The sequence below is a fragment of the Oncorhynchus clarkii genome, chromosome 21, assembly GCF_045791955.1.
Source record: "Oncorhynchus clarkii lewisi isolate Uvic-CL-2024 chromosome 21, UVic_Ocla_1.0, whole genome shotgun sequence".
NCBI lineage: Eukaryota > Metazoa > Chordata > Actinopteri > Salmoniformes > Salmonidae > Oncorhynchus > Oncorhynchus clarkii.
The window spans coordinates 42,706,432-42,721,059 of NC_092167.1; the positions used below are offsets into that span (position 1 = coordinate 42,706,432).

The following is a 14,628-nucleotide window of genomic DNA, read 5'->3' on the forward strand; positions in this document are numbered from 1 at the left end:
GCTGTCGGCCGTTACGCTGCTCTACGTCTTCGGTCTCCCTCTCCTGCGTTTTGGCTCTGGCGCCCCAAAACAAAAGGCCTGTACTCCAGCCTCCCACTCTGCAGCACGAGCCACTGCTTTGGCACTGTCCTGTTATACAGGACCAGAGCTTCTTTCTCCTCTCCCACCAGACCCCCTCTTGCCCCCAACACCCCCTCTCATCTGAGTGCAGCCCCCTGCACCCCTCCCTCTCTGCCTATCCTCCGGCCCAGGCACGCTGCTCAGAACAAAAGGCCCTTGATGTGTCCCACAGGGCTGCGGCACGCAACGGGTTAACTCTGACTTGCCTTGTGTCTTTGTCAGGGAAGAGTGTATGTGAGAGACTGTGTGCAGGGAGAGGGAGAGAGAGCGCGTGCGCTGCTCTGCCCGTTTGTGTGTCCCTCCTGTCTCTGTGTGTGTGTGTACAGTATGCGTTTCTTTTTTACGTGTGTGTGTGTGTGGGGGTAGATAATGGGGGGGATGGGCGCCTCAGGTTTGGTGCACAGGGTTTCCCACTTAGTCTGGCAGGGACTCGCCGGACAAGGGAGGGGGGGATGGTGGAGGAGGGGGGTTGAGGGATGGCAGGAGGGGTTAACAGAAAGGGGTGTGGTCTGAGGTCCCGTCCCCTCTCTCTACCACTGACAGGGTTTCCTTTTGCTGAGTGCAGGGGCGGAGTCCGTGGAGATCGAGAGATAGTCCTGCCCAGTGCTCTCTCCCCGCTCAATTCACCACCCCCGCCACCTCACACACATTACTGACTCACCCTCCTGAAATTTAGGAATGTACAATCTAGTAGTGTAACACAAGGTATAATACAAAACTGTCTTCCGTATGAGGAAAATGAATGTTTCTTTATCAGCATGGACTCATTTTAGCTTGCCAGATCATAAAGGCTATATGCAGTCATTTTTACATTGTAAGGGCATACTAGGTCAGTCCCTAGAATAGACAGGAATAGTTTGTCCTTCCGAGTAGGAAATGATGTTCATGGTCGTATTGGTTACACTTACGTAGTAGGGACCGGTACAAGATAAAGTACCAGGGCATAGTATTCATAGTTCAGTATTCAGACCCCTTCCCTTTTTCCACATTTAGTTACGTTACAGCCTAATGCTAAAATGGATTAAATACATGTTTGTCCTCAGTCAACACAAAATACCCAATAATGACAAAGCGAAAAACAAGTTGTTTATTTATTTTTGCAGATGTTTAAAAAAGAAATACACCTTATTTAAATAAGTATTCAGACACTTTGCTATGAGACTCGAAATTGAGCTCAGGTGCATCCTGTTTCCATTGATCATCCTTGAGATGTTCCTACAACTTGACTGGACATTGATTTGGAAAGGCATACACCTGTCTATATAAGGTCCCACAGTTGACAGTGTATGTCAGAGCAAAAACCAAGCCATGAGGTGGAAGGAAAGGTACCAAAACGTTTCTTCAGCATTGAAGGTCCCCAAGAACACAATGGCCTCCATTTTTAATTGAAAGAAGTTTGGAACCACCAAGACTCTTCCTAGACCTGGCCGCCAGGCCAAACTGATCAATCGGGGGAGAAGGGCCTTGTTCAGGTAGGTGACCAAAAACCCGATGACAGAGCTCCAGAAATACCTCTGTGGAGATGGGAGAACCTGCTAGAAGGACAACCATCTCTGCAGCACTCCACCAATCAGGCCTTTATGGTAGAGTGGCCAGACGAAAGCCACTCTTCAGGAAAAGGCACATGACAGCCCGCTTTGAGTTTGCCAAAAGGAACCTAAAGGACTCTGCCAGTGAGAAACAAGATTCTCTGGTCTCTTTGGCCTGGTTGTCAAGTGTCACATCTGGAGAAAACCTGGCACCATCCCTATGGTGTAGCATGGTGGTGGCAGCATCATGCTGTGTGGATGTTTTTCAGCAGTAGGGACTGGGAGACTGGTCAGGATTGAGGGGAAGATGAACGGAGCAAAGTACATAGAGATCCTTGTTGAAAACCTGCTCCAGAGCACTCAGGACCTCCGACTGGGGCGATGGTTCACCTTCCAACAGGACCACGACCCTAAGCACACAGCCAAGACAATGCAGGAGTGGCAAATCTCTGAATGTCCTTGAGTGTCCCAGCCAGAGCCTGGACTTGAACCCAATCGAACATCTCTGAAGAGACCTGAAAATAGCTGTCCAGCGACGCTCCCCAACCAACCTGACAGAGCTTGAGAGGATCTGCAGAGAAGAATAGGAAAAACTCTGCAAATACAGGTGTTCCAAGCTTGTAGCTTCATACTCAAGGCTGTAATTGCTACCAAAACCTATTCGACAAGGTACTAGGGTCTGTAATGTGTCTGAATATTTATGTAAACGTCATATTTCAGTTGTTTTTTTAAATGAGGGTTAGGGTTAGGGTTAGCTAACATTTCTAAAAACCTGTTTTTGCTTTGTCCTAATGGGTTATTGTTGGTAGATTTAAAGTTTTTTTTAATTGAATCAATTTTAGAATAAGGCTCTAATGTAACAATGTGGGGGGTGAAAAAGTCAAGGGGTTTGAATGCTTTCCATTTGCACTCTATATAAAGACAGACATTCTAGCATTTCCAGATTTCTATGAAATGTGACCTATAATTAATTAAATGTAAGTGAAGTAGTTTTCCTTCCATAAAAATTGTAATTAAGTTTGTTAAAAGCAGATTTTCTGTGTTGGAATGGTGTGGGCGTACCCCTAATTGGGCATCTCATCCTCCTCAGGAGGATGACATCATCCTCTATAAGGAAATGGCGGCAATTATTATTATTTTTTTTAAATGGTCTGCTTGAGATACAAATTTGAGGTGGAGTTTTTGAAGTGTGTCCACCCCACCCCATTTTTTCCCTCCAATTTATGCTTGGCCACAAATAGGAGTATAGGATGAGTCAACATATGTCCCCGGAGGCAGCTGTTCGATCCTGTGTTCCGACACTTACTTTCTGAGCTTTATCCCTTTTACTGTAATTCATCAAATGTTTATTTCTCAATACAACTTGAAAAAAATATATATATTTAAAAATATATACAAAGAAAGGTAAAGCGGGATCTTCATAGCCACAATTAGCAATCAGTTGTGTTGATGTGAATTATTAGAGCCCATAGAATTGGAAATGTGCTTTGTTGCTTATTTTTGTTTTTGTGTGTGTTTTCATAGGAGACTTTGAGGAGGAGTCCAAGCAGCCCACAGTGTCTGAACAGCAGAAACACCAGCTGAAACACAGAGAACTCTTCCTCTCTCGGCAGTTTGAGTCTTTACCAGCCACTCACATAAGGTAATCGAGAGAGAGAGCGTGTGTGTCCTGAGGCGTAGACTCACCACATAGCAGTAGCTGCAAACAAGAGTTCTGCCATTGAACCAGTTCAACCCTGACAGGATATAGTGTCATATGACAGGACTGATATGTCCAGTCCTGACTTCCCTCATCAACTCATCCATGACCACTGGCTGCGTCCTCTCTGACTTTAAAATGGCCACAGTTGCGCCCCTTCTCAAGAAACCAACACTCGACCCCTCTGACGTCATAAACTACAGACTGGTATTCCTTTCTTTTCTCTCAAACACTTGAGCATGCTGTCTATGACCAACTCTCTCGCTATCTCTCTCAGAACGATATTCTTGACCCTAACCAGTCAGGCTTCAAGACGGGTCACTCAACTGAGACTGCTCTCTGTGTCACGGAGGCTCTCCTCACTGCCATAGCAACTCTCTCTCGCTTATGTTCCCATCCTACTGAGTTCTATCCGATGCCTTCGACACGTGAACTATCGGATCTTCCTCCTCAGCCTCTCAGGCCGTTCCTACCAGGTGACGTGGAGAGGATCTGTGTCTGCACCACATGCTCTTACTACTGGTATCCCCCAGGGCTCAGTTCCAGGCCTTCTTCTCTTTCGACACCAAATCACTCGGCTCTGTCATATCTTCACTGGTCTCTACTATCATCGCTATGCGAATAACAAGTTGAGGGGTTATAAGTGTAGAAATACTTGAATTGTGTCAAAGTTTTCTTCAATATTTATAACTTGTTCATTTACAGCATTTCCACAGACATGTATTTTGTTTGCCTTATTGGGGAAATATTACAGTAGTTAGGATTGGTGCAGGTCAGTTCAGATGAATAGTTTGCATGGTACCTTCTTGACCTCTGAATGCTCTTCCCCGGTCACCCCTCTCTCTCTCCCCAGGGGGAAATGTAACGTTACACTCCTCAACGAAACAGACGTCCTCGCCGGCTACCTGGAGAAAGAGGTGAGCTTCACTTTTTTTTACAATGATGCAAACTGGACACTAAGGATTTATTCCAAAATATTTGCAAATATATTTGTATTACTCTTTGCGCAAGGACTGTAAAACACAAGGAGAAATTAGTACTGTAGGTACTGAAGCATTGAGTGACGGTGTAAATCCGGGATGGGTAACTGATGCAACTCAATAGATCAGGGGTCGGCAACCTTTTTTGTGTAGATTGTCAATTCTACAATTTATTCTACCAATTCTAACGATCTGCGTGCCAGTAATGATTTGCATATTTGCATTACAACTAATTGTCTGTATTGAACATCTAATTGCCCAGAAACGGATGAATTCCTTAGCTCGCTAAACAGAGGCACTGTCCATTAGCACCATGGGCTTGATCCTGGAACACAGATTCTCCTGGTGAATGTGATAGTGACAATCTGATCTAAAATCAGCTCTGTGAATCCTTTGTTTCCCCACCATAGCGGGGCCATCGTCAGTTGTAATAGCCAATAGCTCTCTCTCCTAAAAATGACCTGCGATGGCTAATGCCACATATTTCCCTTGAGTAGTATAGTGCATGGGTTTTATACCTGCTCTGAGTCACAGTATCATGGAATTCACATCCACACTCATCAAGAGCCACACAGGTGCATCTTTTAACGCTACAGCGTGCTGCTCCTTTACATTTTCGTCCATCTCAGTAACACGCCTTTTCAACAGTTCTGGCAGACACAAGCGTGCCTTTTATCTTTGAGATTATTGTCTTTGTTAGGCCATCCATCAAATAAAGCCTGCGAACTACTGAGGGAAGCCTCCTTGATATATTCCCCATTTAGTAAATGGTTTTCCATGTTTAGGAACGCACTGCTCAACTCTGTATCTCCCCTCTGTAGCTTGATTTTTGACTGCATGTAGATTTGTAAGCACACTGCTTTGCTTTTCATACCTGGACATGGCCCTCTTGATTCCTTCATTATTGTCCGCCTCACCCTGAAGTTTTTCTCATGTCTCGCTTCAAAATGACGCCGTACACTTGATGTCCGACAAACCAAAGTTTTACGAGTCCACACTCCTTTGTCCAAGTGGCAATACATGAGTGGACATCTGCCGTATTTTCCTTTGGACATTTTGTGTCCTGAACGTTTTTAAATAACAAAAGAAGGCTTGCTAGCTGCTTGGCATGTGAAAACGAATCTCATCTTCAGTGTTGCCTTGGTTTTGAATTTGGCGGGAGAGGCGAGGTGGGTCGTCTTGCACAGAACTAATAATATGAAAATCTTGAAAGCCCATTGGCTAATCAGGGTTGACCTACCTTGGGAACTACAACATTGCAGTGAATCCCAATGTAATTTTGAAACCAATGCCTGCAATTTTCAATTATTTTCTCCAGTTTATACCAAATAACCTATTGCCAAAAATAAGTGAGATAATAAACGTCAAACCAAGGCTTAGCACACCACGCAAAAAAATGTATTACACTTTTTTTCTTTTTTGGGTGGGTGGATTGCCAAGCCTTGGCTTGACGTTGCCGACCCCTACAATAGATATTAGCCAATGTGCAAAGTAACACTTGTTAGGTAGCTAAGATAGGCTAAATATGACTAAACTGGAAAGTACATTTCCTGAAGAACGTTTGTGGGCTTGCTTCAGCTCAATAAAGATATTTGTGGCCACTCCATAGCCATTTAATCTTTTGATATATTGAAAGAGCAAGTTATTTCAAAAGGCATAACAGGTGTTCACCTTCCGGGGGGGTGGGGGGGTTCAGTGCCTTGCACAACGGCATCAGATGGTACATGGGATCAGAGAGCAGTGCCCATACCACATTATGCATGCTTTTTCTATACGTGTATAGAGATGCCGGCTATTGTTGATCATGAACATTTGGTTAGAAGTCATGGAAAAAGTAATGAAATTTGATCTTTCAAAATGTATATGAAACCTGGCTAGAGTAACTTCCCGAATGTATTTATTTTTAAATTAAAGTTAGCTGACATGGGCTAATTGAGTAACTGTCAGTGTCTGACAAAAGAGCAACTGTTGATGCGCACAACCGTATGTTTTGCTATTCTAACTCTCAACAGTAAGTTAAGAGTTATATTACTTAGTTTCTGAGTGGAAATTGGTCAGAAGGGGGGCTGTCTGCCAGTTGCCCATCCCCGATTTAAATTCTCTAACCCCATCCTTCCATCTGTTTTCTGTACTCCAGGAGTGTTTCTTCTACTCGCTGGTGTTTGACCCGGTCCAGAAGACCCTGCTGGCGGACCAAGGAGAGATTCGGGTGGGCTCCAAGTACCAGGCCGAGATCCCCGACAAGTTAGCCGAAGGTCTGTGTCTGTCTGTGTGTAGAAGGGGGGGGTGTTTGGGTGGCTGAACTCTGACCTTTTACACCGGCCTATCAGGTTGCAGCCTATTATAGTGATCATAGTGCTGTCAGACTAAACCCACATTTAAGTTGTGCCCCATTTCTAAAAGTGCTAGGTTTGCAGAATGTCTGCTATCTATCACGTGTCTAAATTATTTGAGTTGTATGGGATCGTAAATCATGAGTAGGGAGAAATCGGTCATGTTTTGGAATGAAAAGGGGGAATCTGTGTTCCTGTTGGAGAACTCCATTTTCTGACTACTGAACACGACATCACTTCCCTTCTGGCAGCAAGTAATGTAGTTAGATGTTGCCCTCTTGTTTTATCTTCCCTTGTGTAGCCTAGCCAGTATTAAGTTGAAGGTTGCCATTTTGTGAAGGTTGTTTGTGCCCTTGTGACACTAGTTCAGTCTGGTTAGACCGACATGCATACTTGTCCATTTAGTTGTTTTCACCTTCTGCTCTCATTCATCCTTTTCTATTTCTCTTTGACTCATCTCTCTCCTATTACTTTATTTCACCATTTCCTCTCAAGTCTCTCATTCTTGTTTCCAAAATAGTGGGTCACGCAACCACAACCAGTGTCTCTGTCTGTAACATTAGTTGACATGTCTGATGGTTGTCCTCTTGGTGTCATCCCTCCCAGGTGAAGAAGACACCCGTATTCAGGAGAAGCTGGAGGTCAAGGTGTGGCACCCCGACAACCAGCTCAAAGACCCACAGATTGACCAGTTTCTGGTGGTGGCTCGGTGAGTGTCCCCTGGCCCTGCCCCCCTCCATCTGTCACACGTTGCCCTGGTTACGCCCTGTTGCTATGGAGGTCCTTGTCTGGCCTTGTTGTCATGAGCTTGGAACACATTCTGATCTGAAGTAATGTAAACTGAATGGCTTTGAGTTGCAAAGTGTCCACCTTTTTGAGCTTGATATTCGTGTATTGAGATTTTGCAATGTTCTCAAGACTTCTTTGAAGGGTCTTGCCTAAGCGGTGTAGTAGCAGTAGGACCCCAGTCAACATACAGCATGTTTGGGCCCAAGTCTGTTTTTGGAGGGAATCGACATTATGGAGGGAACGACCTCAAGCTGCAGCACCATCTAGTGGCCATATGGTGAAAATTCACACTGATTTACAAAACCGCAGTCGATAGGGTATTTTTGTCTAGTTCTTGTTAAGTTAGGAGTTTGTCTGTTTCAGTACTGGGTTTGTCATTTGATGGTTGTGTGTTCCAGTGCTGTGGGGACATTTGCCCGAGCCCTGGACTGCAGCAGCTCTATCCGTCAACCCAGCCTGCATATGAGTGCTGCGGCCGCCTCCCGAGACATCACGCTGGTGAGACACACACTTTGTCCATGTCCCATGGTGACAAGACAATCACTAAGCGCTCTACATATAACCCTTAAAACAGTGGACATCTACCGTATCCTAATTAGTACATGTAATGTTATTCATTATATTGGACTATACACTCAGTGGGCAGTTTATTAGGTACACCACCCCGTTCATGAAAATGGTTCGCTCCTACAGATGGTGAGTCACGTTGCTGTGGCTTGCTATATAAAGCATGCAGAGAGGCATCGAGGCATTAAGTTACTGATCAACTGAACGTTAGAATGGGCAAAACCAGTGACCTAAGTGACTTTGAGTATGATATAATCATCAGTGCCGGGCGCGTCAGTTCCAGTATCTCAGAGACGGACGCCCTCCTGGGCTTTTCACGCACGACAGTGTCTAGGGTTTACTGAGAATGGTGCAACAAACTAAAAACATCCAGTCAGCTCAGGCCTGTGGATGAAAACAGCTGAGAGGTCAAAGGAGAATGGGAAGAATTGTGCAAGCTAACAGGCGACCACAAACAGTAAACGACCACACAGGGTTCTACTCTTATCACTTAAAAACAAGAAGAAGCGGCTCCAGTGGGCATGAGATCACCAACACTGGACGATTTGAAAAGTGGAAAAACATTGCCTGGTCCGAAGAATCCCGGTTCCTGTTGCGTCATACTGATGTCAGAGTCAGGATTTGGCATAAGCAGCATGATCCCATGGACTCATCCTGCATGGTGTCAACGGTACAGGCTACTGGGGAATGTTCTCCTGGTACACATTAGACCGCTGCGCCACTCAGGACCTAAGGCACTGCATTTCAGTGCTAAAGGTGTCACTACAGACACCTTGGTTTGACTCCAGGCTGTATCACAACCGGCCGTGATTGGGTGTCTTATAGGGCGGCGCACAATTGGTCCAGCTTCGTCCAGGTTTGGTCGGTATAGGCCGTCACTGTAAATATGAATTTGTTATTAACTAGCTTGCCTAGTTAAATGAAAAAATATTTCAGGCTGTTCTGGAGACAAAGGGGGTTCCGACCCAGTACTTGATGGGTGTACCTAATAAACTGGCCATCTAGTTTACCATTCTGTCATTTCACATTTGTAAAACATTTTGAATACGGTAACCTGTGTCTAAAATGAGCAATATATCTAATGGTCCCCCGCTCTCCCCCTCTAGTTCCATGCGATGGATACCCTGCAGAAGAACGACTACGACCTGGCCAAGGCCATGTCCACGCTGGTGCCTCAGGGCGGGCCCGTGCTCTGCCGTGACGAGATGGAGGAGTGGAGCGCCTCGGAGGCCATGCTGTTCGAAGAGGCCCTGGAGAAATATGGCAAGGACTTCAACGACATCCGCCAGGACTTTGTGAGTGTCCTCCTGTATTCAACTAATAGATACCTGGCTTGTGTTCAGAAGGAGCAGTAGGTCAAATGTTTTGAATCAACAAAGAAAAGTACCTCCTCCGTTTCAAAACGCACCTCCGGAACACCACTCTATATTAACTGTATCCTATGTGCTTTTATCTGGTCCGTGTTGAAGGATGTTCTGTCTCTGTTGTCCCCAGTTACCATGGAAGTCACTAGCCAGCGTGGTTCAGTTCTACTACATGTGGAAAACCACCGACCGCTACATTCAACAGGTAAAATACACCACTCTGCCGTTCAGAGCCACACTCTTACGAAACAATGAGATCGTACTATGCATTGGCTTAAGTGATGTATAATGCAGAATTGTCTTCACAAACAGAGCTACTTGTTGTTACTTTGCAAATTGAAATGTTTGTTTCAGAAACGACTCAAGGCAGCGGAAGCAGACAGCAAGCTGAAGCAGGTTTACATCCCCACCTAGTGAGTAACAGTCTGAACTGCAGCAGAGCCAATGCACAATCTCCATCATTACCACGGTAACTAAACACATCAACTCTCTCTCTCTACCTCCAGCACCAAGCCCAACCCCAACCAGATCATGGCTCCTGGTAACAAGCCTGGCATGAACGGGGCCGCTGGCTTCCAGAAAGGACTGAGCTGTGAGAGCTGCCGTAGTGAGTATTCTGCCATACAACTTTAGTTTGTGTTTTGTGTCTGGTCTGTTGTCTGTCTGACTAACTGTAGTGAACAATCAATCCCATGTGTGTAGTGTAGGTGATTTTGACGTATTTCTTTTTCTGGACATCTAACAGACCTCCCCTCTGTTGCAGCCGCTCAGTCAGCACAGTGGTACGCGTGGGGTCCTCCCAACATGCAGTGCAGACTGTGTGCATCCTGCTGGATCTACTGGAAGAAGTACGGAGGCCTGAAGACCCCCACACAGCTAGAGGGGGCCGCAAGATCTGGCTCAGTATGTCTGCTTTTATTAACCTGCTACCCTAAACCACTCAAATACTGGGTGCACCTCAGTAGCCTAGCTTTCCTTTATCTGCATAGGACAGGGAAGAGGGAGTTAATATCATTTTAATTTCCGAGTTCTTGGTGGCCTAGCCTGTGTTATCAGATCATTACAGCGGCAGCAGAGGAGAGGAAGCCAATGTAGACTGAGCTATTCAATCATGATATTTCGATATGTTAACTCTTGGCCCCTCAGGAGTCAACCCCCCGAGGTCACATGACCCGCCAGGAAGTGCAGGGCCTGTCACCCTTCACGACTAGTGGGGGGCGGGCCAAGCTGCTGGCCAAAAACCGGCAGACGTTCATCCTGCAGACCACCAAGCTGACGCGCATCGCCCGCCGTGTCTGCACTGACATCCTGCAGCCCCGCAGCGCCGCACGCCGCCCCTACGCCTCCATCAACGCCAATGCCGTCAAGGCCGAGTGTGAGTATATGGACACGCATTAACATACACACACATTATATATATATATATATATATATGTATATGGACACGCATTAACATACACACATATTATATATATATATATATACACACACACTTTCTGTAATGCTTATGGTGTTATTTTCTCAGGTATGATAAGGCTGCCTAAAGCGACCAAGGCCCCTATAAAGAACTGCTCGATCCCTCGACCACCGCTGGCCACCATAGTGAAGGAACTGGGTAAGAAAATAGTCCAATCACAGACGAAATGATCATTGAGATCCTGAGAGGTCTTATGTCGCTGACACTGTGTGTATTTACCCACGGTTGGCACGAACACTGCGTATTTTTTCTCCCTAATTGCGTTTACGTTTCCATGCTCCAGCTGTCGAAATACAGTACCAGTTAAAACTACCTACTCATTCAAGGGTTTTTCTTTATTTGTAGTATTTTCTACGTTGTAGAATAATGGTGAAGACATCAAAACTACGAAATAACACACATGGAATCATGTATTATCCCAAAATATTACACAAATCAAAATATGTTTTAGATTTTTAATTCTTCAAAGTAGCCATCCTTTGCCTTGATGACAGCTTTGCACACTCTTGGCATTCTCTCAACCAGCTTCACCTGGGATGCTTTTCCAACAGTCTTGAAGGAGTTGCCACAAATGCTGAGCACTTGTTGGTTGCTTTTCCTTCACTCTGCGGTCCAACTCATCCCAAACCATCTCAATTGGGTTGAGGTTGGGTGATTGTGGAGGCCAGGTCATCTTATGCAGCACTCCATCCCTCTCCTTCTTGGTCAAATAGCCCTTACACAGCCTGGAGGTGTGATGGATCATTGTCCCACTAAGCTCAAACCAGATGGGATGGCATATCGCTGCAGAATGCTGTGGGTGTCATGCTGGTTAAGTGTGCCTTAAATTCTAAGTAAATCACTGACAGTGCCACCAGCAAAACACCATCACACCACCTCCTCCATGCTTCACAGTGGGAACCACACATGCAGACATCATCCGTTCGCCGCCTCTACGTCTCACAAAGACAAGGCGGTTGGAACTATAAATCTCCAATTTGGACACATCACACCAAAGGACAGATTTCTACCGGTCTAATGTCCATTGCTCATGTTTCTTGGCCCAAGCAAGTCTCTTCTTATTAGTGGTGTCCTTTAGCAGTGGTTTCTTTGCAGGAATTTGACCATGAAGGCCTGATTCACACAGTCTCCTCTGAACAGTTGATGTTGAGATGTGTCTGTTACTTGAACTCTGTAGCATTTTATTTGAGCTGGTAACTCTAATGAACTTATCCTCTAGAGCAGAGGTAACTCTGGTTCTTCCTTTCCTGTGGCGGTCCTCATGAGAGACAGTTTCATCATTGCGCTTGATGGTTTTTGCGACTGCACTTGAAGAAACTTTGAAAGTTTTTGAAATTTCCCACTTTGACTGACCTTCATGTCTTCAAGTAATGATAGACTGCCATTTCACTTATTTGAGCTGTTCTTGACATAATATGGACTTGGTATTTTACCAAATAGGGATATCTTCTGTATACCACCCCTACCTTGTCACAATTGATTGGCTCAAACGCATTAGAAGGAAAGAAATTCCACAAATTAACTTTGAACAAGGCACACCTGACCTCTAGTGACTACCCATCCCGCATGCGGGAGAGTAATCATCGACTGACACTAATTAGCATAACGCAACGGACATAAATATTCCTAGAAAATATTCCTATTCATGAAAATCACAAGTGAAATATATTGAGACACAGCTTAGCCTTTTGTTCATCACCCTGTCATCTCAGATTTTCAAAATATGCTTACAGCCAAAGCTAGACAAGCATTTGTGTAAGTTTATCGATAGCCTAGCATAGCATTTTGTCCAGCTAGCAGCAGGTAACTTGGTCACGGAAATCAGAAAAGCAATCAAATTAAATTGTTTACCTTTGATGAGCTTCGGATGTTTTCACTCACGAGACTCCCAGTTAGATAGAAAATATTATTTTTTTCCAAAAATATTATTTTTGTATGCAAAATAGCTCCGTTTGTTCTTCACGTTTAGCTGAGAAATCGCCCGGAAATTGCAGTCACGAAAATGCCGAAAAATATTCCAAATTAGCTCTATAATATCGACAGAAACATGGCAAATGTTGTTTATAATCAATCCTCAAGGTGTTTTTCAAATATCTATTCGATAATATATCCCCTGGGACAATTAGTTTTTCAGTAGGACCGATTGGAATAATGGCTACCTCTGTATTTTACGCGAGAATCTCTCTGGGAGGCATCAGGTGACCACTTGCGCAATGTAGCCGCCTACGGCTATTCTTCAACATAAATGTGTAAAACTACGTCACAATGCTGTAGACACCTTCGGGAATACGGAGAAAGAGTAATCTGGTTGATAGCCCATTCACTGCTCAATAGGGACGCATTGGAACGCAGCGCTTTCAAAACATGAGGCACTTCCGGATTGGATTTTTCTCAGTCTTTCGCCTACAACATCAGTTCTGTTATACTCACAGACAATATTTTGACAGTTTTGGAAACTTTAGAGTGTTTTCTATCCAAAGCTGTCAATTATATGCATATTCTAGCATCTTGTCCTGACAAAATATCCCGTTTCCTACGGGAACGTTATTTTTCCAAAAATGAAAATACTGCCCCCCTAGTCACAAAAGGCTTTAGTGTTAATTGAAATGTATTCCAGGTAACTACCTAATAAAGGCAAAGGGTGGCTACTTTGAAGAATCTAAAATATATTTTGATTTAACACGTTTTTTGGTTACTACGTGATTCCATATGTGTTATTTCATAGTTTTGATGTCTTCACTATTATTCTAAAATGTAGAAAATAGTAAAAAATAAAGAAAAACCCTGGAATGAGTAGGTGTGTCCAAACTTTTGACTGGTACTGTGTAATGAAGCGGTATGCACTTTTATTTTAAGTGGCTTCGTTTGTGATTGGGGTTCTCCTTTCCTCTCTCCAGCCATCCAGGCTCCACTCAAGCTGAAGGCCCCCAGAGGCACCCCCACCCCCATCAACCGCAACCAGGCCAACCAGCCCCGCGGGGGATCGGCCCTGCTTGGGAAGAGGCCCTTTGACAGCAGCGTGAGTACTCCTCGCACACGCATGCACACACACAAACCACAACCGCCATTTTTACTTCCTCTGTCTGTCAATCCATGCATGTGACACTGACAGGTTCTGGTTTGGTATAGACGGCCTCATTTACTGTAACCTTGGGTAGTGTCTCATGTCCCTGTCTACTCAGACTGCAGAGATGGACAGACTGGCGCTGGTTCTGGTTCCTCTGTAACAGTGGGAGATTTACTGACCATCTGTCTATCTCCATCACCGCTGAGCATAGCAGCATGACCACAGCTTGGGCCAAGTGGCCACACACACACACACACACACACACACACCTCTCACCGTTCTTCTCTTATTGGTCATAGGCGTTGGCACTGCCGTTCCCCACCAATGGGAGGCCGTTCACATCAGGCATGAGGACCACCTCTCAGTCAGTGATCAAGCGTCAGAAAGTGAACCAAGGAGACGCGCCAAACCCTGTGGTTTTTGTTGCTACTAAATACACCAGGTAGGTCCTGGTCTCTGAGCGTCTGTTATTCTCTTTAGTAGCAGTCAGCTCCAGAAGATACAAATGACCTTCTGTGCTTTTTGGTTGAGAAATCTGCATAGTTCTGTATTGAACACCTGACAACGGGATCAATCTTAGTCAATACAAATTCTCCCACTGAATTTTTTGCCATAGACCTGATTGATCCCTTCGTCAGGTGTTCAATATAGTACTATGTAGATTTCTCAACCAAAAAGCACAGAACGAAAATGATGAATGTTT

The 14,628-nt window shown here is 44.8% G+C and overlaps 1 protein-coding gene across 2 annotated transcripts in view; it reads left to right on the forward strand.

The window, feature by feature from the left end:
• LOC139379074 (metastasis-associated protein MTA2-like) overlaps nucleotides 1–14,628 on the forward strand; it is a 33,428-nt gene that overhangs the window by 15,334 nt on the left and 3,466 nt on the right. The window contains exons 4-17 of one of the 2 annotated variants that reach the window (XM_071121838.1): nucleotides 3,174–3,291; nucleotides 4,202–4,265; nucleotides 6,466–6,583; nucleotides 7,268–7,370; nucleotides 7,849–7,948; nucleotides 9,124–9,312; nucleotides 9,512–9,586; nucleotides 9,736–9,794; nucleotides 9,888–9,988; nucleotides 10,127–10,284; nucleotides 10,528–10,756; nucleotides 10,907–10,996; nucleotides 13,756–13,877; nucleotides 14,225–14,367. In XM_071121838.1, coding sequence (XP_070977939.1) covers nucleotides 3,174–3,291; nucleotides 4,202–4,265; nucleotides 6,466–6,583; nucleotides 7,268–7,370; nucleotides 7,849–7,948; nucleotides 9,124–9,312; nucleotides 9,512–9,586; nucleotides 9,736–9,794; nucleotides 9,888–9,988; nucleotides 10,127–10,284; nucleotides 10,528–10,756; nucleotides 10,907–10,996; nucleotides 13,756–13,877; nucleotides 14,225–14,367 — 1,669 coding nt within the window. The remainder of the gene's footprint in view (nucleotides 1–3,173; nucleotides 3,292–4,201; nucleotides 4,266–6,465; nucleotides 6,584–7,267; nucleotides 7,371–7,848; nucleotides 7,949–9,123; nucleotides 9,313–9,511; nucleotides 9,587–9,735; nucleotides 9,795–9,887; nucleotides 9,989–10,126; nucleotides 10,285–10,527; nucleotides 10,757–10,906; nucleotides 10,997–13,755; nucleotides 13,878–14,224; nucleotides 14,368–14,628) is intronic. The other variant, XM_071121839.1, reaches the window with a different exon arrangement.